This window comes from Delphinapterus leucas, chromosome 7 (assembly GCF_059928025.1).
Source record: "Delphinapterus leucas isolate spDelLeu-1000000601 "Yukka" chromosome 7, BTC_Dleu_Yukka2, whole genome shotgun sequence".
Classification (NCBI taxonomy): Eukaryota; Metazoa; Chordata; class Mammalia; order Artiodactyla; family Monodontidae; genus Delphinapterus; species Delphinapterus leucas.
Window position 1 is genome coordinate 79,609,377 of NC_143135.1, and position 26,126 is coordinate 79,635,502.

The 26,126-nt window shown below is 35.4% G+C and overlaps 1 protein-coding gene across 1 annotated transcript in view; it reads left to right on the plus strand.

Annotated features, from left to right (window-relative positions):
- The window catches only part of DYNC2H1 (dynein cytoplasmic 2 heavy chain 1), a 364,877-nt gene that overhangs the window by 237,605 nt on the left and 101,146 nt on the right, over nucleotides 1-26,126 (plus strand). The window contains exons 80-82 of the mRNA XM_022560560.2: nucleotides 3,088-3,163; nucleotides 9,003-9,211; nucleotides 12,099-12,203. Of these exons, the coding sequence (XP_022416268.1) occupies nucleotides 3,088-3,163; nucleotides 9,003-9,211; nucleotides 12,099-12,203 (390 nt within the window). The remainder of the gene's footprint in view (nucleotides 1-3,087; nucleotides 3,164-9,002; nucleotides 9,212-12,098; nucleotides 12,204-26,126) is intronic.

Genomic DNA, 26,126 nt, shown 5'->3' on the forward strand with positions numbered 1-26,126 from the left:
CCACTTATTGAAGAGGCTGTCTTCTCCATTGTATGTTCTTACCTCCTTTGTCAAAAATAAGGTGACCATATGTGCGTGGGTTTATCTCTGGCCTTTCTGTCTTGTTCCATTGATCTATATTTCTGTTTTTGTGCCAGTACCATACTGTCTTGATTTCTGATTTCTTGATTTCCTTTCAAAAAAAAGGAAGAGAGCAACTAAATGAATAAACAAACCCACAAATGAAAACAAACACTAAAAACTAAACTAAGATAAACATGAAACCAAAAAGAAATCAAATGCAGAAAGCAAACCCCAAGTTCACAGTTGCCCCCAAAGTCCACCCCCTCAGTTTTGGGAACACTCATTATCTATTCAGGTATTCCACACCGGCTGCGTGGATTTAATGCACTGCTCCTAAGGCTGCATGAAGAAATTTCCCTTTCTCTTCTTTGTTCGCACAACTCCTGGGGCTTAGCTTTGGTTTTGTCTCCGCCTCTGAGTGTAGGCCAGCCTCAGGCATCTGTTCCCTGCCCAGACAAGAGGGGGTTAAAACAGCGTCTGATTAGGGCTCTCTTGCTCACTCAGACTGGGAGAGGGAGGGGCATGGTAGTCTCAATTGCAATGCGGGGTGTGTCTGCAGCAGTAGAGGCCTGTGTGATGTTGTAACAGCCTGAGTCACGTCATGTGTTCTCCCAGGGAAGTTGACCCTGGATAATGGGACCCTGGAAGTGGCGTGATGCACAGGCTTCTGGGGGTATGTGGGTAGTGACCTGCGCTTGCACACAGAATATTTGGTGGCAGTGGCGGCAGCAGTAGCGGTCCTTGCTCACCTCTGCAGTTTGAGATGATAGCCGCGACTCATGCCCGTCTCTGGGGCTTGCTTAGGCAGTGCTCTGCCATCTGTGGGCACTCGGAGCAGGAAGCCCCTCTCCTTGCACACCCCAAAACAACGGTCTCTTGCCTCTCTGGCAGGTCCAGACATTTTCCCGGACACTGTCCCAGCTAGCTGTGGCGCACTAACCCCCTCAGGCTGTGTTCATGCAGCCAACCCCAGTCCTCTCCCTGGGGTCTGACCTCTGAAGCACAAGCCTCAGCTCCCAGCCCCCACCTGACCTGGCAGGTTAGCAGATAAGCATCTCAGGCTGGTGAGTGGTGGTCAGCACCAGTCCTCTATGCAGGAATCTCTCTGCTTTGCCCTCTGCACCCCTGTTGCCGTGCTGTCCTCCATGGCTCCGAAGCTTCTCCCCTGCCCACCCCCCATGTCCGCCAGGGAAGGGGCTCCCTAGGGTGTGGAAACTTTTCCTCGTTCACAGCTCCCTCCCAGAGGTGCAGGTCCCATCCCTATTATTTTGTCTCTGTTTCTTCTTTTTTCCTTCACTATACCCAGGTATGTGGGGAGTTTTTTGCCTTTTGGGAAGTCTGAGGTCTTCTGCCAGCATTCTGTAGGTGTTCTGTAGGAGTTGTTTCACATATAGATGTATTTTTGATGTATTTGTGGGGAGGAAGGTGATCTCCACGTCTTACTCCTCTGCCATCTTGAAGGTCTGTGTCTCCCTTACAGATTTTTAATTCTTAGGTATAGTTTAACTTAGGTATAGTTAACTGAAATCTTTTTTGTTTTCACAGTATCTATAATATTATTTAAAAAAAATAGCTATCTAAATGCTAGTGACCTCCAAATTTTTATATCCAACTCAGACCAACTCTCTAAGATCTAGGTTTATATATCCAACTGTTTATTTGACCTATCTAGTTAGATGTCTCAAAAATGACTGAAGATGCACATATTCTAGATCCAAGTACTAGAACATTAGCTTCTCAAGAGCGCAGATTTTTGCTTCTTTTGTTTACTGCTATATTTTCATTGACAAAAACAGTGCGAAGTATATAGCAGACACTCAGTAAGTTTTTGTTGAACACTTTGTTCATTGATCTCATGTTATCCCTTTCCAAACCTTGTATTCTTTCAGTGTTCCACCTGTAAGTGAATGATGCCAACATCAATTTGAATAAGCCATGAGCTTAGAAGTCATTCTTAATATCTCTCTTTTTGGTATCTTCATCCTCCATTACAATCCAATATAAAAATTCTTTCATTTCATTGTCCTAACTATCTACTTTTGTTTTTCTGTCATTTCTTACCCTTTCTCCACCAGGGTGACTTTCCCTTATCTTTTATATTAGGTCAGAGCTCTTTCTTATATATACCAAATATGTTTCTTTTCCTTAAACATATTACAGTTTGTAATTGTATGTGTATTTGAGTAATTGATTGTATCCACCCCTCCCCTGACATTTGACTGAAAGCTACATGGAAACAGGGATTACATATGTTTTTGCTCATTCTTTTATTCCCAGAGCCTGTCATATAATGTGCACTTAATAAATCTTTTTGAATGATGAATGAATAAATTAAATTTGTATCAATATTTCTGAATATTATTCAAGTCTAAATAGATTTTAGTTTGAACTTATTGCATAAAACGAATTACTAGTCATAGTTGATGAAAGCCCTATAGAAATTATTTTTAATTATTTCATATTATTTTCTATCACATATAAATGTCTTTGAATGTTCTTTTTATACAAGCATAGTAGCTATTAGTTGTAGGTTTATAATTTTATTTAGTTACAATATAAATGCTTTGTGGGTCAAATGTACAGAAAATACTACTATATGCCTTTAGACCTTTAAATAATTTTCGTAATATTTCTGTTTTCATGTTTGTAGAGAAAATCCAAAATTCTGAAGGACCAAATTATAGGAAATCTCTCAATGTATACACTCTATGTAGACTCAATGATTTACTACGCCAATTTGTTCTTTCTATATATGACTCTTCTGCCACATATTTAAGTGATAAAAACATTTATGGCATTATAAAATCCTTTGCATGCTGTAGAGATCGATACATTTACTTTTTAAATTACTCTTACTTTAGATGTATTGTTTTATTGTTTTTATTAAAAATTCTCAGTAGTTGCCTTTTTTTTCTTTTAGTCTGTATTGAACATTCTTTTTAAGATTGTAAGGGCAATGATATATGCATATATTTTTTAACACTGCTTGTAGTTCTTTAATTTTTTAAAAATTTGTTTTGATAGGGTTGGACCAAGTTTTATGAGTTTTCTTTATCAGATCTTCGGGCTGGTTACAGCATTATTGACAGACTCTTTGATGGTAAGTTCTAATGATGAAAACTTTGACCTCTGGTGTCAATGAAAAAAATTTTTGAGCTATTATTAAAAATAGGGTTTTTTTCAATAGTGACTTGACTTCCTATTATAAAATTTGCTTTTTGCTTTTCATTTTGTATTTAATGTTCTGAATTCCATGCTTGTGAAAGTTCATATATTATCTATTGTGGTCATTGGTTTTGATATAATCCATTAGATTTCTGGTTGATCTGTAGCTCTCAGGAAGCAGAAAGCTAGAATGACCTTGTCTTTACTTCACGGCCTTCACAAGTTTCAGGCTTCAACTAAATTATTCATATCTCTTTCAAGGGAATTGTTAAAATTCAAGAATACGGTAGACCAAGAATCTGTAGAATCACAATTGTATGATTAAGTAGAAATCAGGAATCAAGGTACAAATAATAGCCTCCTGAAGACAGGAATGGTCCAATCCCTGAGGGTTATTGCTCAGGGCCAACTCAAGCGAACACTAGAGTTTAGAGCAATGATGGATTAGAGAAGACAGTATGTTGATAGGACTCTCAAACTTAAAACTATTCTAAACAACTCTAGATTCTTGTCTCCCCCACCATCTTGCAGCCTTGCCAAACTACTCTTCCCTGAGTCTGCTGCATTTCAGTAAATGGCACCACCATTCATGTAGTTGTTCAGGTTCAAAGCCTATGAATAATCCTTGATTCTTCTCTTTTTCTTATCCTCAAACATCCAATGCTTTGGCAGTTTCTGTCCCCTCCATGTCCAAATCACATCAAGATTCTGTTCTCATCCTTCAACTTCATCAATCCTTGGTAGTCCAAGAAATAGATTCTTTCAAAAATTCTCCACAAACAAATTTATTTTTTAGAAAAGTAAAGTAAAGCATATAATTCACTTTCAAAACCTACAACCACATTTATCTTCTTTCTGTTCCTTGAACAAACCAGACTTGTTCCTACCTGAAGGTTTTGGTAGGTGCTCTTCCTTCTGTCTGAAATGCTCCTCACCCAAACCTTTATATGCTTTTCTTCTCTTATCATTCACATCTCAGCTTAGAGGTATCCTCTTCAGAAAAGTTTTTTATTATCACCAAATCTAAAGTAATTTTCTAATTGTTCTCTATCCCCAAGTTCTGTTTAATTGTTTTAATACATTACTGCTACCTTATACTTTCCTATTTATTCATTCATTTTTTAAAATGTTGTTCGTCTTTTCCAACTAGAGTGTAATCTACATTAAGCAAGGTCTTTGACTATTTTGTTTACTCTGTATGTCCTTAACATCTGTAGCAGGGCCTAGCCCATGGTAGTAGGCACTGTTATAGTTGGTTGAATTAACGGCATCATCATTTATTCTGTAACTTGGTTTCCATGAAAGGATAAGGATAGACGTCTAGCGTGTGGACAAATCCCATTATTTTTGTAGTTTTCTTTTATTTTAATTTTTTATTGAAGTATAGTTGACTTACAATGTTTCATGTGCACAGCAAAGTTATTCCGTTGTACACATATATATATATATATAATATATATATATATATATTTTTCAGATTCTTTTCCCATGTAGGTTATAACAAGATACTGAATATAGTTCCCTGTGCTATATAGTAGGCCCTTGTTTATCTATTTTATATATAGTAGTGTGTATCTATTAATCCCAAATTCCAAATTTATCCCCCACGCACTTCCTCTTTGGTAACCATAAGTTTGTTTTCTATGTCTGTGATTCTATTTCTTGTTTTGTAAATAAGTTCATTGGTATCATTTTTTTAGATTCCACATATAAGTGATATCATATGATAATTTTCTTTTTCTGTATGACTTAATATGATTATTTCTGGGTCCATCCATGTTGCAGCAAATGGCATTATTCTTTTTAATGGCTGAGTAATAGTCCATGGTATATATGTACCACATCTTCTTTATCCATTCATCTGTTGATGGACATTTGGGTTGCTTCCATATCTTGGCTATTGTAAATAGTGCTGCTATGAACATTGGAGTGCATGTATCTTTTTTAATGAGAGTTTTTATCTTTTCTGGATATATGCCCAGGAGTGGGATCGCAGGACCATATGGTAATGCTAGTTTTAGTTTTTTAAGGAACTTCATACTGTTCTCAATAGTGAAAGCCCTAATTTACATTCTCACCAACAGTGTAGGAGGGTTCCCTTTTCTCCACAGCCTCTTTAGCATTTATTGTTTGTAGACTTTCTGATGATGGTTATTCTGACCTCATTGTAGTTTTCACTTGCATTTTCCTAATAATCATCAATGTTGAGCATCTTTTCATGTGCCTGTTGGGAATCTGTATAACTTCCATGGAGAAGTGTCTGTTTAGGTCTTCTGCCCATGTTTTTGGTTGGCTTGTTTGTTTTTTTTTATATTGAGCTGTATGAGCTGTTTGTATATTCTGGAAATTAATCCCTTGTCAGTTCATCATTTGCCAATATTTTCTTCCTTTCCATAGGTTGTCTTTTTGTTTTGTTAATGGTTTTCTTTGTTGTACAAAAGCTTTTAAGTTTAATTAGGTCCCATTTGTTTACTTCTATTTTTATTTCTTTCACCTTAGGAGACAGATCCAAAAAATATTGCTATGATTTATGTCAAAGAGTGTCCTGCCTGTGTTTTCCTGTAGGAGTTTTACATCAGTAGTATCCAGTGTTAGGGACTTCCCTGGCGGTCCAGTGGTTGGGACTTCACCTTCCAATGCGGGTTTGATCCCTGGTTGGGGAACTGGGATCCCATGTGCCTTGCAGCCAAGAAACCAAGACATAGAACAGAAGCAATATTGTAACAAATTCAGTAAAGACTTTAAAAATGGCCCACATCAAAAAAAAATAGTATCCATTCTTACATTTAGGTCTTTAATCCATTTTGAGTTTATTTTTGTATATGGTGTTAGAGAATGTTCTAATTTCATTCTTTTACATGTAGCTGTCCAACTTTTTACATGTAGCACCACTTATTGAAGAGACTATCTTTTCTTCATTGTATATTCTTGCCTCCTTTGTTGTAGATGAATTGACCCTAAGTGCATGGGTTTATTTCTGGGCTTTCTATCCTGTTCTGTTGATCTATATGTCTCTTTTTGTGCTAGTACCATACTGTTTTGATTCCTGTAGCTTTGTAGTATAGTTTGAAGTCAGCTTATTCCTCCAGTTTCATTCTTCTTTCTCAAGATAGATTTGGCCATTTGGCCATTCTTCTTTCTCAAGATAGATTTGGCCATATAAATTGTAAAATTTTTTGTTCCAGTTCTATGAAAAATGCCATTGGTAATTTGATAGGGATTGCACTGAATCTTTAGATTGCCTTGGGTAGGTAGTATTGTCATTTTAACAATATTGAGTCGTATAATCCAAGAACACCATATATCTTTCCATCTGTTTGTGTTGTCTTCAGTTTCTTTCATCAACATCTTCAGAGTACAGGCCTTTTACCTCCTTGGGTAGGTCTATTCCTAGGTATTTTATTCTTTTTGATGTGATGGTCCATGGGATTATTTTCTTAATTTCTCTTTCTCACATTTTGTTGTTAGTGTATAGAAATGCAACAGATTTCTGTATATTAATTTTGTATCCTGCAACTTTACCAAATTCATTGATGAGCTTTGGATTTTCTACGTATAGGATGTAATTTGCAAGCAGTGACCATTTTACTTCTTCCTTTCCAATTTGCATTCCTTTTATTTCCTTTTCTTCTCTGATTTCTGTGTCTAGGACTTCCAAAACTATTTTGGATAAAAGTGGCATGAGTGGGCATCCTTGTCTTGTTCCCGATCTTAGAGGAAATGCTTTCAGCTTTTCACCATTGAGAATGATGTTGGCTGTGGGTTTATCATCTGTGGCCTTTATTATGTTGAGATATGTTTGAATCGCATTTTAATTTACATGTTTATGAGATTTTAAAAACTTTTAAATGCAGTATGATACGTGTACAAAAAGTACTTATATCATAAGATTACAGCCCAGTGAAATTTCCACAAACTGAACACTCATGTAGGCAGAACCTTAATCAAGAAACAGAACATTACCAATACCTCAGATTTTACTCTAATGCTGCCTTCCAATTACTACCATTCTCCAAGTTCTCCCACCCCCATTCCTTTGGTAAAGACCAGGCACCTAACTATATAGATTAGCTTTGCCTGTTTTTATAAAACTGGAATCATACATCATGTATTCTTTAGTCTTTGGATTCTTTCAGTTAATATTATATTTGAGAGATTCATCCATATGCTTACATGTCATTGTTGTCCATTTATTCTCAGTGCTATATAGTTTGCCATTCTGTGATTGTATTTCTTCTCTTGGTGGGTAGTTTTCAAGTTTTTTCTTGATGGACATGTGGGTAGTTTGGGATGATTGCGCTATATCTTTGGGTGACTACTTGAATATTCTTCTGTTGGGTATATATGTAGAAGTAGATAGGATATTAATTTATTTGTTCCCCATAGTTATTTAATGCCTAATAGTATTCCAAATGAATTTTTTGTTTATTTAAAAATTCTTTGAATTATACATCAGAAAAGTACACATAAAGGTATAATTCAATAGATTTTCACAAATTGAACCTTTGTAACTAGCCCAAAGTCAATAAATAGTGTATTACCAACATTCTGGAAGCATCTCCCCCACTCCTTTTTACATATGACCCAACATTTTCCCATTTTGTGCTAAGGCCAATCAGTTTTCTGATTTCCATGAGTTGTTTTTTTAATGTTTATTTTGAAACACAGTTTTCTTTGAGGATATATACTAGTACTTTAGCTTGCTTAGAAACTTGGTAATTTTCCAAAAGGCTTTTGAACATTTATTTGATTATTATAATATCACTTTGAGGCAAATATTATTAATGCTCTTTTAAGATGAGGATACCAAAGCACAGAGAGTTTGAATGATTTGTTTGTCATTGTTTTTCAAGCTTGCGATGGAATTAACAGCATCATATGTTTTTTACATACATCACACCAGTGAATTGTTGAGAGGAAGATGCTTCAAAATGATACTGAATCTCATGGTAGAAGTCTAAATATAATCTTATGATTACAAGATTTCCTGATATTAAGGGACCTCCACATATGGAGAATTAAATGTAAAAAAGGGGAATGGTTCATTGAATTTTATAGTAATGAAATAGTCTAAACTAGTAATGCTAGCAGTGATGTTAACTAGGTAGATTAAAATTGTGTTTCCTGCATTTACTGCTGTTGGGGAGGAAGAAATTTTCTTCTACCCTTCTGGGTTCTTCTGGCTGGTCTAAGAATTTACACTGACATGAAACAGATTAACAGGAGAAGATCAAACAAAAATTAATAACATGTATATATAGGAGAGACCCAGGAAGACTAAGTAACTTGCCAAAATGGCTGAAACCCTCACCTTAAATACTATCTTCAACTAAAAACAAAAGAGGGTGTTTGGGGTAGTGGTTTTAGACTTCAGAAGGGAGGAAGGCAGTTAACATGGAGATGCAAAAAAGCAGATGTTTGGTAAACAAATTGCTGGGCTATGCAGAGACAATGGGACACAGGGAGGAATTTTAACAAACAGACTTTGCCAGGTTCCTTCCTGTCCACCATACCTAGTTCATATTATAGTTATCTATGTTGGTAGCTTCCTTCCTGGAACAGGTCCTCTGTGATTATAGTATTAATATTATTAATATTAATGAGCATTACATTAATTTAAGCATTTTAAGGAATGATTTAAATGAATTAAATATGTATTGTTATATCCTATAAATATAACTGGAGCCAGGAATTTGTTTAATATTTTCAAATTTGTTTTAGAAATTTTCTAATATCTTAGAAATGAAATGAATAAAATTTTTTTTTAATTATAGGTACCAAAGATGTACAATGGGAATTTGTACATGGTTTGCTAGAAAATGCTATTTATGGAGGACGTATAGATAACTATTTTGACCTTAGAGTTCTTCAGTCATACCTGAAACAGTTTTTTAATTCTTCAATAATTGATGTATTAAACCAAAGGAACAAGAAAAGCATTTTTCCGTACTCCATATATCTACCAAAATCCTGCAGCATTTTGGTAGGTAAAATTATTTTCAATTTACTACCAGATAGAAACTTGAACAATTTCTTATATTGTTAAATATATGTTGTTTCTTTTCAAATGTATAAGCAATTGTCATTCACAAATATGGATTTTTTTTTTTATTATTATGCCAATATGCAGCCTGATTCTCTAAACTCTAGTTAGGTGTCCTATTACTTTTGGATACTTAATGATCACTGATTGATGATAATAGGAGATAGTAAATAGGCAAATCGTGACGGGGGTGGCCAAGGAAAATTTTTACATTGTAGGGCTGCCGTGAAGATCTGGAATGGGAGAATATGCTACTTCTTCATAGTTATGAGAGTACTCTGATACATTAAATTTGAAAGAAAGCAAATATTATTTAACAAATATCTATCTTCATACTCTGGCTTATAAATTTAAAGAAGTTCTAAATATACAAGAGAGATTCACTTTATCTAGCTTTCATAGCAACATTTTTGTTTATGTGTATTTATTTTATCCAGCTGTAGCTCTTTGCTTTGAGTCATCATATAAAAGCCTCCTAGAATGCAATAATCTTTTCCAGAAAATAGTACAAAATGTAGCCCAAAGATTTCAATTCTAGTTTATTTTGCCACAAATTTGTATTTGTGTGAATGCCCAAATAACGTTTTCATTACATAGAGTATTAAAATTATACATTTCTTCATGAATTACAAAATATATATATTCAGTTATATAGTTCTATCAGTATTGTGCCTTTTTCTCTTATTCAAATATTTTTCAAGAAAATTCCTTTGTTTTAGTGATGTAAGTCAGAAAACAAAGCTTAAAAATCAGTATTAAACATATTACTTTATTGAATATCTTATCTGTTTTGTTATTAAGTATTCCATCGATTTTGTTTTTCAGTATCTTTCATTCACTTACTCATTCATTCAATAATACACATTGAACATTTGCTCAGTGATAACGCTGTTCCAGACTTTGTGGATCTCTTGATGCACTGTGGAGTTTACTTTTTATTGGGAGAACCTTAGAGTGAATGAGCAAACAAATATCACATAGTTATTTATTATATATTTATTTCAGATAGTGTACCATGAGAAATCTTTCATCTCTATTGTTTGAAGCTTAAATTGAAAAATAAAATATATACAGAAAAGTGTACATCATAAGTGTACAATGCAGTGCATTTTTATACATTGAACACATGATTGCCACCAGCACTGCGATCAAGAAACAACATTTTCAGCTCCCCAGAAGTCCTCCTCAGGTTCCCTTCTAGTTACTACCTCCCCAACAAAGGATACATTAGCTTAACTTCTAACAGCCTGTGTTAGTTTTGCCTGTGTTTGTACTTCATGTAAAGGGTATCATTTGGTATATATTCTTTTGTGCCCAAACGAGGATAAATCAGTTTGGACATGTAGTAGTCTACTATTTAGGAAATATGTCAGTGTATAGTCCTAGGTAGAGAGAAGACTCTAGCCACACTAGATGAGAAAATTTCACAGACATTTAAAAATGAATAAAGTGTATAAATACAAAGAATAATAGCTTCAAAATTATAAGATGATTATAGGAATTCCCTGGTGGTCCAGTGGTTGAAACTCTGTGCTTCCACTGCAGGGGGCATGGGTTTGATCCCTGGTCGGTATACTAAGATCCCGCATGCTGTGAGGCACATGAAGATCTGAAATGGGAGATTTTTTTTAAATGGGAGATTATTTTCCATCTAAAAAAAAAGAAAAATTTAAAAATAGAAAAAAAACATTATAAGATGATTTATGAGAGTCAATGTTTAGCTTTCTATTTAATTGAGTTAGATAGAAGCAGGAAGCCAGAAGTTTCCCAGGAGATGAGAAACACACACACATATGCATGGATATATACAAGCATACACTCACATATACATACATATATATTTATGCATATCTACATTGTGATTGAAAACCTTAAGGAAGTTTACTGAGATATAGGAGAGGAAATACTTCAAAGAACAGCATGTCTTTCCAAACTTTGACATACTTCCTGTAGTTAAACTCTAGGAAGCCCAGGACCTGTGTCTTGGAAATACTGCAGAGGCAGCTGCGGAGGATGAGAAAGGATGATGGGGGTAGGGGCAGAAGATGAATCTCCTTCACCAAAAACAATTTCTCCTACTTCAGCAAGAACAGTTTAGATGAATATATTCACAACACCTGCCTTAAAATAACTCGTCTCCTCATGAAAACAAACAAAACAATTCCCATCTTTCAGCCAAACTGAATAAATCCTCTTGATCTACACTTAGTTTCCCGTCTAGAATCTGAAGTGAAAACTGTTCAGATGAGTGCTTGGCAAATCAAGCCTTTGCAGTGCTTACAGTAATTCTTGGGATGAAATGATAGGATTTTCGATACATTTCATCACACCTCACCAGCAAAGACTAACTGTGGAATTGCTTTATAATAAAGCAATTTACAAAGCAGTTCTTGTATATCAGACTGTGTGAGTATAGGTTTCTGGGAGTTTTATAAGTTTAAAAGAAAAGATTGTTGGAATATTTATCTCATTATAAACAGAGCTACACTCTGCAGATTAGTCTTTGGTAGGTTACAGGAAAAGTAACTACACATAGTAGGCATAGTTACTCAACTATGTTTGTTTTAATCAGTTCCCCTCTGAATGTGAGAAGTATAGGATAAGAAAGTATAGTATCAAATAATTTAAGTATGAAAAAGTAATGACAAAGAATATTTCCATTAGATTACTGAGTTAATGCTATACAGACTGAAAGTGAGATTTACCTAGACAATGTAACATGAATAATTAATCATTTAATACTTCACAATATTCTGGTTCTTTCTAATTTCGGTGGTTGTAAGCTTAATCTTTATTGAAAAACTGTTTTTTAATTATTTGTGTTTAGGACTATCGTGCCGTCATTGAAAAACTTCCAGAGGATGACAAACCTAGTTTCTTTGGTCTACCTGCCAATATTGCTCGTTCATCTCAGCGTATGATCAGTTCTCAGGTAACCTAAAAAAAGATACATGTTTTAGAAAAAATGTTGCTACTGAGCCTAAAAGAAACATTACATTTTATTTAATACTACAGATCCACATGCTTTTATTTAATTCTTTAATTTTATTTAATACAATAGATTCCAGTCTTAAATAAATTTTAAATGAGCTAAATAGTTCTATCTTAATACATTTGTTAAAATTAGTAAAATAACACTGAACACTATCAATTTTATCCAGAATATATTGGTTTTACTCCTGTGATTTATCTTATTAAGGGTACTTTAATTTATGCAATTGAATATGTCACTAAATTTGATATTTTCATAACAAATATCAGATATAGAGATATAATTTGCATAAAAGATAAATATTTAATATTTCATATGATATTACTCATGACTGAATGTTGTAAAACATTGAGGGAAATACGGATTTTTTAATTATTGAGATATAGAAAAACATTAGCCATGAACACTGTATATTCTAGCTTCTATTGAGACCAAATAATTAAGAGCTAACATTTATTGACCTTTAACTGTGTGCCTGAAAGTGCTTTAAATACCTTATACTCAGAAACTTTAGTCTTTATAAACTCTATGAGGTAAGATCTATTACTTTTCCCTCTCAGTACCTGAGGAAACTGAAATGGAGAGAGTTAAGTTATTTACCCAAGATCACAGAGCCAGTAAAAGGCAGAACCAGTATTTAAATTGTCTGTCTGAGTAAAGACATGGCCTCTGCACCATGTGCTACAACTGCTCCTCAGGCATAAATGTACTGCTAAGTACGTGCACCAAATTGTGAACTGTTACATAAGGTTCGTTGTGGGTCAGTGTATGGAAGATTATTATTGCTCTTAAAAGTTTACTTTTGAAAAAAAAAAAAGTTTACTTTTGGTAATTTACAGGCATCCTAGCTGGATTACTTTACCTTATTTAGCTGTACTGTTTTGCACTTTTTGCTATTTTAGCCAACATTTATAAAATTGGTAATGTTTTCTCTCTTATTATTCACTAAATTTTTTCTCTCCTATTATTCACTAAACTGTTCATTGTGGAATTTTAATGTTCATTCTCACATCTTTGTAAAAGAGATGTTTGAGTATATAAATATATGCCCATTTGCATAATGTGTAAATAAGTATAAATGTTTCCTGGAACAAATAAGATCTTAACAACCTCTTTGTCTATGCTAGCTGAAGACGCTAATTCCTTTTCCCTTTCTCATGCAAAGTGTTAAGTCAGATACTCCCATGAAGGAATGAAACTCCTACGTGTCCCTTAGCTTCATAACGTATATGATTACACTCTGTTCTTTTCCTTCCATGCTTTTTGTTGACCTGAGATAGTTATTTTTCAATAACCCCATCAATAACATATAAGAATTGCATATGTACCTTTGTGTGTACTTGTTTGTGTTGTATATGTGTTTGTGTATAATTTTACAACAATGCTTAAGCAAAAGAGGTTAAAACAATTAAAAGTTCATTAAAAGAATAAAAAGTTATTTCATAGAATTCAAGAAGAGTACTTACTGTGGGAATCTTATCAAAAGAAATTCAAGAGTCTGTCTTGAAAGTCCTGTTATTAACATGGCTTTCAAAACTTCTAATGTCAGTATCATTCAGCTTCTGAAAGAATCTCCTTTAGCCCAGCTTGGATCAAATGTCTATTGAAGGGAAAAGAGTAACCTAGGATAGATACGGCCTTAGAGACTTCTGGGAAGGATATAAGACAAGAAATACAGAATACTGAGCATCTTCATCTTATGGAGAGGCCCACCAACCACCTATATGTGTACCTTCTTTTGCTCCTGGGCCATGTATGGCTGCCATTGATAAGAGCCCAGACTGAGAGGACCGTCATGGCGCTAAATCATAGCCTTAGTTTCCCACAAATCTTCTATTACATTTTAGTCACATAGGTACAGGGCTTGCATGCTATGCTAACATGAAGCTCATCAGTCTAAGTGGAATTCCAGGGATCAGGGGTTTCATAGCAAACTAGGCAGACAAACATTTTACATTTATCTTACCTCTGTAGTTTCTAGGAAAGTAGTACTGTAGGAAGACAGACTCCAATCTCATTTTCCCAGATAGCCCTGAGACAACCCAGGCTTTATTTTTACTTTTTACTTTTTCTAGTTAGTATACCAAAGAATTCTCTAAAAGTTATTTTACTATGATCTAATCTCTGCTATTTTTTTCTTGCCTTAGTATTTAAATTTTTATAAATATTTATTAGATGAAAAGAGGGTAACATGTTCTTCCTTAAAGGTTTTTGGTGATACATACTCTCTTAATATTTATATTTTAAATGTCAGTCTATTTTGCTGTTAATTTACTTAACTGTTTAACAGTTCTTTATTTTAGTTTTTATACTTAAACAGCTTTCAGAGTGCATCAGTTACTGCAACATTTCTTTTTCATAATTATAAATTATGAAATTTAATTATAAATTTAATTAATATATTTAATATATTAAATTATATATTAATTTATTTAATTTATTTATTTAATTTATATATTAATATTTAAATATAAAAATTTAATATAATTATAAATTATAATTATAAATTATAAATTATATATATAAACTGATAAAATTTCTATATTTAGAGCTTTTCACTCCAAGTCACATTTGGAGCCACACTTAGAATGCTTGGCCTTCTTTGAAAGTGAATGTTCAGATATGAAGCAGTCTGAATGACACTGAGTAGATTTCAAAAAAATATTATTGATCATATACAAGTTCAGGGATGTGGAACTGATGTTGAAGCAGGTATTTGATGATTTGGCATTTTAAAATTAATTGAGTGCATCCATACTAGGCAGATACCACAAGTGGTGTTTACTACAGTGTTAATGATACTTATGTTCAGTGCTGTGAGTCAGCTTTTTGTTTGTTTGCTGATTTATCACATTATGTATTTATAGTACAGTATTATTGTTTATATTCATTATACTGTGCATTAGATCTTTATGGCTTATTACTGCTTATTTTAAGTTTGTACCCTTAAACACAATCACTCTTATCTCTGCCACCCCCATCCCCTGGTAACCATCATTTTACTCTCTGTTTTTTACATGTTTAACTTTTTAGATTCAATACTTGACTTTCTTTGATTTATCTCACATAGCATAATGTGCTTAAGGTCCATCTATGTTGTCACAAATGTAAGGATATCCTCCTTTCTCGTGGCTAAATAATATTCCATAGTGTATATATTCTACATCTTTTTTATCCATTCTTCATTAATAGTCACTTGGGTTGTTTTCATATCTTGGCTATTGGGAATAATGCAGCAATCATCATGGGAGTGCTTATATCTTGTTGAAATCCTGTTTTCATTTCCTTTGGGTGTATACCTAGAAGTGGAATTTCTAGGTCATATTATAGATCTATTTTTAATTTTTTGAGGAAATTCCATACTGTTTTCTGTAGCGGCTGCACCAATTCACACTCCCACCAACAGTGCATGAAGGTTCCCCTTTCTCGACATCCTTGCCAACACTTGTTATTTTTTGTCTTTTGATGATAGCCATTATGACAGGTATGAGGTGATACCTCATTGTGGTTTGCATGTGCATTTCTCTGATGCTTACTGATGTTTAGCATCTTTTCACATATCTATTGGCCATTTTGATGTACTCTTCAGAGAAATGTCTCTTTTGTTCTTCTGCCCATTTTTTAATTGGATTTTTTTTGTGATTAAGTTGACTGACTCTTTATATATTTTGGATGTTAACCCCTTATCTGGTAAGATAGCCTCATCCACCAGAGGGCAGACAGCAGAAGCAAGAAGAACTACAGTCCTGCAGCCTGTGGAACAAAAACCACATTCACAGAAAGATAGATAAGAAGAAAAGGCAGAGGGCTATGTACCAGATGAAGGAACAAGATAAAACCCTAGAAAAACAACTAAGTGAAGTGGAGATAGGCAAACTTCCAGGTAAAGATTTCAGAATAATGAGGCTAAAGATGATCTAGGGTCTCGGAAAAAGTATGCAGGCAAAGATCGAGACAATGCAAGAAATGTTTAACAAAGACCTAGAAGAATTAAAGAAAAACAAATAGATATGAACAATACAATAACTGAAATGAAAAATACACTAGAAGAAATCAATAGCAGAATAACTGAGGCAGAAGAACGGATAAGTGACCGGGAAGACAGAATGGTGGAATTCACTGCTGCAGAACAGAATAAAGAAAAAAGAATGGAAAGAAACGAAGACAGCCTCAGAGACCTCTGGGACAACTTTAAATGCAACAACATTTGCATTATAGGGGCCATGGAAGGAGAAGGGAGATAGAAAGGAGCCGAGAAAATATTTGAAGAGATTATACTCAAAAATTTACCTAACATGGGAAAGGAATAGCCACCTAAGTCCTGGAAGTGAAGAGAGTCCCATACAGGATAAACGCAAGGAGAAACATGCCAAGACACATACTAATCAAATTGGCAAAAATTACAGGCAAAGAAAAATTATTGAAACAGCAAGGGAAAAATGACAAATAACATACAAGGAAACTCCCATAAGGTTAACAGCTGATTTCTCAACAGAAACTCTACAAGCCAGAAGGGAGTGACATGGCATATTTAAAGTGATGAAAGGGAAGAACCTACAACCAACATTACTCTACCTGGCAAGGATCTCATTCAGATTCGATGGAGAAATCAAAAGCTTTACAGACAAGCAAAAGCTAAGAGAATTCAGTACCACCAAACCAGCTCTACAATAAATGCTAAAGGAACTTCTCTAAGTGGGAAACACAAGAGAAGAAAAGGACCTATAAAAACAAACCCAATACAATTAAGAAAATGGTAATAGGAACATGCATATCAATAATTACCTTAAACGTGAATGGATCAAATGCTCCAACCAAAAGACACAGGCTTGCTGAATGGATACAAAAACAAGACTCATATATATACTGTCTACAAGAGTCCCACTTCAGACCTAGGGACACATACAGACTGAAAGTGAGGGGATGGAAAAAGATACTCCATGCAAATGGTAATCAAAAGAAAGCTGGAGTAGCAATACTCATATCAGATAAAATAGACTTTAGAATAAAGAATGTTACAAGAGACAAGGAAGGACATTACATAATGATCAAGGGATCAATCCAAGAAGAAGATATAACAATTATAAATATATATGCACCCAACATAGGAGCACCTCAATACATAAGGCAACTGCTAACAGCTATAAAAGAGGAAATTGACAGTAACACAATAATAGTGGGGGACTTTAACACCTCACTTACACCAATGGACAGATCATGCAAACAGAAAATTAATAAGGAAACACAAGCTTTAAATGACACAAGAGACCAGATAGATTCAATTGATATTTATAGAAATTCCATCCAAAAACAGAAGATTACACTTTCTTCTCAAGTGCACATGGAACATTCTCCAGGATAGATCACATCTTGGGTCACAAATCAATCCTCAGTAAATTTAAGAAAATTGAAATCATGTCAAGCATCTTTTCTGACCACAATGCTATGAGATTAAAAATCACAGGGAAAAAAACGTAAAAAACACAAAAACACGGAGGCTAAACAATACGTTACTAAATTACCAAGAAATCACTGAAGAAATCAAAGAGGAAATGAAAAAATACCTAGAGACAAATGCCAATGAAAACACAATGATCCAAAACCTATGGGATGCAGCAAAAGCAGTTCTAAGAGGGAAGATTATAGCAATACAATCCTACCTCAAGAAACAACACACATCTCAAATAAACAATCTAATGTTACACCTAAAGGAACTAGAGAAAGAAGGACAAACAAAACCCAAAGTTAGTAGAAGGAAGGCGGTCATAGAGATCACAGCAGAAATAAGTGAAATGGAAACAAAGAAAACAATAGCAAAAAGATCAATAAAACTAAAAACTGGTTCTTTGAGAAGATAAATAAAATTGATATACCATTAGCCAGACTCGTCAAGAAAAAGAGGGAGAAGACCCAAATCAATAAAATTAGAAATGAAAAAGGAGAAGTTACAAGAGACACCGAAGAAATACAAAGCATCCTAAGAGACTAATACAAGCAACTCTATGCCCCAAAATGGACAACATGGAGAAAATGGACAAATGCTTAGAAAGGTATAACATTCCAAGACTGAACCAGGGGAAAATAGAAAATATGAACAGACCAATCACAAGTAATGAAATTGAAACTGTGATTGAAAATCTTACAACAAACAAAAGTCCAGGACCAGGTGGCTTCACAGGTGAATTCTATCAAACATTTAGAGAAGAGCTAACACCCATCCTTCTCAAACTCTTCCAAAATATTGCAGAGGAAGGAACACTCCCAAACTCATTCTATGAGGTGAACATCACCCTGATACCAAAACCAGACAAAGATACTACAAAAAAAGACAATTACAGACCAATATCACTCATGAATATAGATGCAAAGATCCTCAGCAAAATACTAGCAAACAGAATCCAACAACACATTAAAAGGATCATACAGCATGATCACATGGGATTTATCCTAGGGATACAAGGATTCTTCAGAATACACAAGTCAATCAGTGTGATACACCATATTAACAAATTGAAGAATAAAAACCATATGATCATCTCAATAGATGCAGAAAAATCTTTTGACAAAATTCGCCCATTTGTGATAAAAACTCTACAGAAAGTGGGCACAGAGGGAACCTACCTCAACATTATAAAGGCCATATACGACAAACCCACAGCCAGCATCATTCTCAATGGTTAAAAAGAAACCATTTCCACTAAGATCAGGAACAAGACAAGGTTGCCCACTCTCACCACTATTATTCAACACTGTTTTGGAAGTTTTAGCCACAGCAATCAGAGAAGAAAAAGAAATAAAAGAAATCCAGATCAGAAAAGAAGAAGTAAACCTGCCACTGTTTGAGGATGCCATGATACTATACATAGAGAATTCTAAATATACTACCAGAAAACTACTACAGCTAATTAATGAATTTGGTAAAGTAGCAGGATACAAAGTTAATGCACAGAAATCTCTTGCATTCCTATACACTAACGATGAAAAATCTGAAAGAGAAATTAAGGAAACACTCCCATTTACCAGTGCAACAAAAAGAATAAAATACCTAGGAATAAACCTAGCTAAGGAGACAAAAGACCTGTATGCAGAAAACTATAAGACACTGATGAAAGAAATCAAAGATGATACCAACAGATGGAGAGATGTACCATGTTCTTGGATTGTAATAATCAATATTGTGAAAGTGACTATACTACCCAAAGCAGTCTACCGATTCAATGCAATCCCTATCAAATTACCAATGGCATTTTTTACAGAACTAGAACAAAAAATCTTAAAATTTGTATGGAGACAGAAAAGACCCCAAATAGCCAAAGTGGTCTTGAGGGAAAAAAATGGAGCTGGAGGAATCAGACTTGTGACTTCAGACTATACTACAAAGCTACAGTAATCAAGAAAATATGGTACTGGCACAAAAACAGAAATATAGATCAGTGGAACAGGATAGAAAGCCCAGAGATAAACCCACACACCTATGGTCAACTAACCTATGGCAAAGGAGGCAAGAATATACAATGGAGAAAAGACAGACTCTTCTATAAGTGGTTCTGGGAAAACTGGACAGCTACATGTAAAAGAATGAAATTAGAACACTCCCTAACACCATACACAAACATAAACTCAAAATGATTTAGAGACCTAAATGTAAGACTGGACACGATAAAACTCTTAGAGGAAAACATAGGAAGAACACTCTTTGACATAAATCACAGCAAGATCTTTTTTGATCCAACTCCTAGGGTAATGGAAATAAAAACAAAACTAAACAAAGGAACCTAATGAAACTTAAAAGCTTTTGCACAGCAAAGGAAACTACAAACGAGATGAAAAGACAATCTTCAGAAAGGGAGAAAATATTTGCAAATGAATCAACATACAGAGGATTAATCTCCAAAATATATAAACAGCTCATGCAGCTCAATATTAAAAAAACAAACAGCCCAATCCAAACATGGGCAGAAGATCTAATTAGATAGACATTTCTCCAAAGAAGACATACAGATGGCCAAGAAGCACTTGAAAAGCTGCTCAACATCAGCTTTATTTATTATTAGAGAAACGCAAATCAAAAGTACAATGAGGTATTACCTCACACCAGTTAGAATGCACATAATCAGAAAATCTACAAACAACAAATGCTGGAAATGGTGTGGAAAAAAGGGAACCATCTTGCACTGTTGGTGGGAATGTAAATTGATAGAGCCACTCTGGAGAACAGTATGGAGGTTCCTTATAAAACTAAAAATAAAATTACCATATGACCCAGTAATCCCACTACTGGGCATATACCCAGACAAAACCATAATTCAGAAAGACACATGCACCCCAGTGTTCATTGAAGCACTATTTACAATAGGCAAGACATGGAAGCAACCTAAATGCCCATTGACAGATGAATGGATTAAGAAGATGTGGTACATATATACAGCGGAATATTATTCAGCCATAAAAAGGAATGAAATTGGGTCATTTGTAGAGACGTGGATGGATCTAGAGACTGTCATACAGAGTGAAGTAAGTCAGAACGAGAAAAATGAATTTCGTATATTAACGCATATATGTGGAACCTAGAAAATTGGTACAGATGAACCGATTTGCAGAGCAGAAATTGAGACAGAGATGTAGAGAGCAAACGTATGGACACCAAGGGGGGGTAAGTGGCGGGGGGTGGGTGGGGGGATGTGATGAATTGGGAGATTGGAATTGACATGTACACGTTAATATGTCTAAAATGGATAAGTAATAAGAACCTGCTGTATAAAAAAATAAAATTCAAAACTTCAAAAAAAAACCCTTATCTGATATATGATTTTCAAAAATTTTCTCCTCTTCTGTAAGTTTTCTTTTCATTTTGCTAATTGTTTGTTTTGCTGTGCAGAAACTTTTGAGTTTGATGTAGTCACATTTGTTGGTTTTTGCTTTTGTTGTTTGTCCTTTTGGTGTCATATTCAAAAAATCATTGCCAAGGCATTGCTTCTTCCCTGTGTTTTCCTCTAGGAGTTTTATGGTATCAGGTCTCATGTTTAAGCCTTTGATCCATTTTGAGTTAATTTTTGTGAGTGACATGAGATGGGGGCATAATTTCATTGTTCTGCATGTATTTCTCCAGTTTTTCTGGCACCATTTATTGAAGAGCTATTCTTTCCCCATTGGGTATTCTTGGCTCCCTTGTCAAATATTAGTTGACTGTATATAGTGGAATTTAATTCTGGGCTTTCTATTCTGTTCCATTGGTGGCACAAACAGACAAAAAAAGTGTCCGTTTTTGTGCTGGCATAATATTGTTTGGTTCTTTTTTAGAATTTCAGTCTCTTTGGTAAAGTACTCCTTCTGTTTATTAATTTTATTCCTAAAGTCATTGTATTGCCATTTTAGGTTTTCCTGTAGCTCACTGAATTTCTTCATAACAGCTATTTTTTTTAACATCTTTATTGGAGTATAATTGCTTTACAATGGTGTGTTAGTTTCTGCTTTATAACAAAGTGAATCAGTTATACATATACATATGTCCCCATATCTCTTCCCTCTTGCGTCTACCTCCCTCCCAACCTCCCTATCCCACCCCTCTAGGTGGTCACAAAGCACTGAACTGATCTCCCTGTGCTGTGCGGCTGCTTCCCACTATCTGTTAGCTGTCTATTGTACCTTATAACAGCTAATTTTAATTCTTTATCAGTTAGATTGCAATCTTCCGTTTCTTTGGGTTTGGTTGCTGGAAAATTGCCACTCTCTTTTTGATAGTGTGTTACTGTGATTTTTCAAAGTGTTTGATGAAAAGTGCCTCTGCCATCACATTTGAAGTAGTGAGCATCTTTCTCATTTAGGCAAGACTGTTTACTTTGGTTCTAACAACTCAGTAGGTTGATAATTAGGAGCCTTTTTTTGTTTTCCAGAAGGTGGCGCTATAGCACAAGTTTTTGTTTTTTCTTATTGGAGATGACTCACTGCTGCTAAGGTGGGGAAACAGGAACGTGTAAAAAAACCAAAAACCTGGCCAAAAAAAGTTTTAAAGCGTGGCAACAGAGTTGGGGGTGGTGTGTACTTAGCACTAGGGGCATTGGGTGTGCCCGTGGCCCAGGAGGGGGATCTTCACGTTGGAGGGTCTTAGAAGTCCTAGGGCCAGAATCCAGGGGCAGACAGCAGGAAAGGCTTTCCTTCAGATCTCTTTGTCTGCCTACCTCCCTTTTCCTTCTCTGCCCCCTGTCACTGCACTCCCTCCTCAGAGAGAGCAGTGAATCCCTCCTCCTGCAGAATGTGTGGCTAGGCACACCCCCACTCACTGACTTCACTCTCCACCTCCTCTGCCAGAAAGGTTGTACTGTCCTGCTGCTGGACATGCCTCTGTCTCCTCCAGCTCCACAGCCACTACCCTCATTCTGCTGCGTCCACCCACTTTCAGGTGCACATATGTGTAGATCTCTCAGGTGTCCTGGTATGATGTATATAGGTGCTTTTTTCAGTTAGGGATGTCCAATTAGTTGTAAATCAAAAAGGAGAGAAAAAAGGAATGACTCACACTGCCATGATGCTGTCAGTCGCTCCCAATTTTTTTTTTAATCTGTTGCAATATATACACAATAACATGTTTCATCCACATCAGCTATTACACTATCCCTTTTTCCTTCACCTCTTCCACCATCTCATAAATGTTGTATGGGTGCTGTTGCATTAGTCAAAATGTGAATGTCAAAAGGAAGACGCTTTGGGTTTTATTTTTGATGGTGGGGAGGGGAAGATATCAACTTGATGTGTTAATTCGATGGGTAAATGAATAATATTTATTATTTGTAATAATAATAATATTTATTTGAGGTGTCCATGTAATATCTAGTTGAAAATGTCTAGTAGGAATTTTGACTAAATAAACACAGGAGAGAATTCAGGCATACATTTAATTTAAAAAGAGGTTGACAAACAGCAACACATCTGTTAGAGTTGAAGCCATGGGAATGAGAGATTATTAGGGAACATTGATAGAGCAGGAAGAAAGAGTGCCTGAAGGTAGAACTCTGGGAAATACCTACATTTAACATATGTTTAGAGCTGGAAAGATGTTAGCAAGAGTAAACTGCAGTCAGAAAATAAGACAATCAGAAGAATTTTAAAGGAGAGTTCCAAGGTGATGGGAGTGTATGGCAATGGTTTTAAGTGGAGTGGAGGAGTTCTAAGTGCTAAATGTTGATCAGAGTTGAGAATGTCATGGACCTTGACCAGGTTTTCAAGACTTTCTAGAACCTCTTCCTGTAGAAGGTTGGAGGGTGGAAATAAAATTTCAGTGTTTGGGGAGGCAGGGGGTGGGGCAGTGGGTGAAAAAGTGGTGCAAATGAATAGAGGTGATTAATGTAGAACTTCAGCACTGACCAAAACCTATGTCTCAGCCAAAAAACTTAAAAAGAAAAGGCAAAAATGTGGTAATTTAATGTGAATACAAGATTCAGGGAGACATTAATGTTGGAAGAGACTGGAGTATGTTTTTTTCCTGTATTCTGTTACAGGATTGTGAGTTACTTCAGGGTAGAGAACACCTGTTTGCTGATTGTACCCTAGTACTTTCCACTGAGTATTGCTATGATTTTAAAGATGTATTTTACATTGAAAGCAACCATAAATATTGTTTCAGTTGATTTGTAAACAAAATGCTTTAAAATATTTCTATTAGCTTTTTGGGTAAATGCATTTCCAAGTTCCTTTGTTTACCTCATTTCTGTTGGAACTGCCCTTGCCACCACTTTTTGCTTGTTTAAATATTTTGTTCAATACCCTGTCCAAAGTTCACCCTCTTCATGAAGTGTTTGTATTGATCCTCTGATATTTTTTACTTTTATATATGCTCAACTATCCAACATTAATTGCCTCCAGTGTACCTTGGTCATAAAATAGGTTTTGGCAATGTAGAGATAAATAAAAATAGTCCCTGTTCTGAAGGAACTCAGTCTAGTGGGGGAAAAAGATTATGAAAAAGTCCCCCTGCAATATAAAGGATAAAATAGAAGCATATATTCTAGTTATTTAAGTACATATCCTGAGAATTTGTATCTCAATGAATGTATGCACTTTTCACTTTTAATTGCTGAAGAAAATTTTTGAATGAATTAGAAGATTTTTTTAGGGGGCTTCCCTGGTGGTGCAGTGGTTAAGAATCCACCTACCAATGCAGGGGACATGGGTTCGAGCCCCTGTCCGGGAAGATCCACATGCCGCAGAGCAACTAAGCCCACACGCCACAACTACTGAGCCTGTGTGCCTAAAGCCTGTGCTCCGCAACAAGAGAAGCCACTGCAGTGAGAAGCCCACACACCACAACGAAGAGTAGCCACTGCTCACCGCAACCAGAGAAAGCCCGCGCACAGCAATGAAGACCCAACACAGCCAAAAATAAACAAATAAATTTTTAAAAAACAAAGATGATATTTTTAAATGTTTGCACAAAATTTGTGCAATTAAGCCAGTTTGAGTATATGAGAGCACTTTAAAATTAAGCTAAATGAGGCTCCACTAAAGAAATCTTTAAAGCAGAAATTATACCTCTCTTACAATTTCAGATTTATGAATGTTAGAAATTTTACTTTTTATAGTAAAAAAAAAAAGTTCCAGTTCCTACAGCTTGTTTTGTTAAACAAAAGTTTTTTGAGAAAATGAAAGCTAAACATAATTAAGTTTAATATTTAAAATCATGTTCTTTAATCAGTTAAGTCCAAAACTGTTATCATTAGTTTGTGTCCTTGTTTACCAAGATGAGGCAGTATCTTCTGTAGGGGACATATATTGATTTTTGTCTGCCCAGATATATGAAATAATTAAAATAGCACTCAAGAAATAGTAGGTCTCAGTTTTCTGTTTGGTTCTAATGGAACTGTTAATGACAATGGCATTCTCCTTCATCTCTTTCACATCCCTTCTCCACTTGAACCAAAACTGAGCAGAAAACAGTACTCTTTTCTCCTTGGTGAAGGTGCACCAGCAAAGTCACTCAGATTTCTTCCCTGGATTAATATTCAGATGCTGAGACCAAAAAGGTGCTCTTTTCATTGGATTAGATAAATGGGAATATTAAAAATCTATTCTTGATTGTGGCCATACTTGGAGTGAAAGAAGGAAATAATAAGTTAACCTCAGGGATAGAGAGAGATGAAAAGAGCATTGTTTCTACTCTTACAACAACAGAAGAGGCCAAACCAAGTACATGACTTTTCTTGAACCTATCAGAGAGATGAATTAGCGGAACAACTAACTGAAATCTAAGGAGAGACAGGTGCCTGCAGGTGGTTACAAGACACAAGCGTTTGTCCACCTGGAGCAGATGCAGCCAGGCACTGGTAGGGATTAAGCCTAATGAATTGGTCAAGGCCAAGTTCAGGCTGCTAGAAAATGAAGATCACAGATATAGGATGAGTTCTCACCCTCTTAAAGCCATTTTCCCCATGGACCCCCAACTGGTGAGAGTACTTAGAAAACTTCCTTTGTGGTGGTGGCCTGAGGGAAGGGAATCATGTCAGTTTGGGAGGAGGAGAGGCATGAAACTCTGTCCCTATCTGCTTTATGGAGCAAAAGCCTTAATCTGTGGGGAGAGACAAAGAAACAAAACAACAAGGATAAAAACCACTGTTGCCCTTAGGGTACTGAAGAAAACTTGATACAGCTAGGAGAAAGTAATAGAAAAAAAAAAAACTCTCTACTCCTCTGTTAGGGGAAGGAATCTATGCCTGAATTACACAGTTTGGAGGAGCAGAAGCAATGAGAAGGCCACAATCTTGAGACCCGTGGGTGCAGTATCTACCTAAGACTGAAGCCTAATCAGAACAACAAGAATGCTGCCATCTCTTCTTCTCCACCATCAAGTAATAAGTAGCAGTGATTACACTG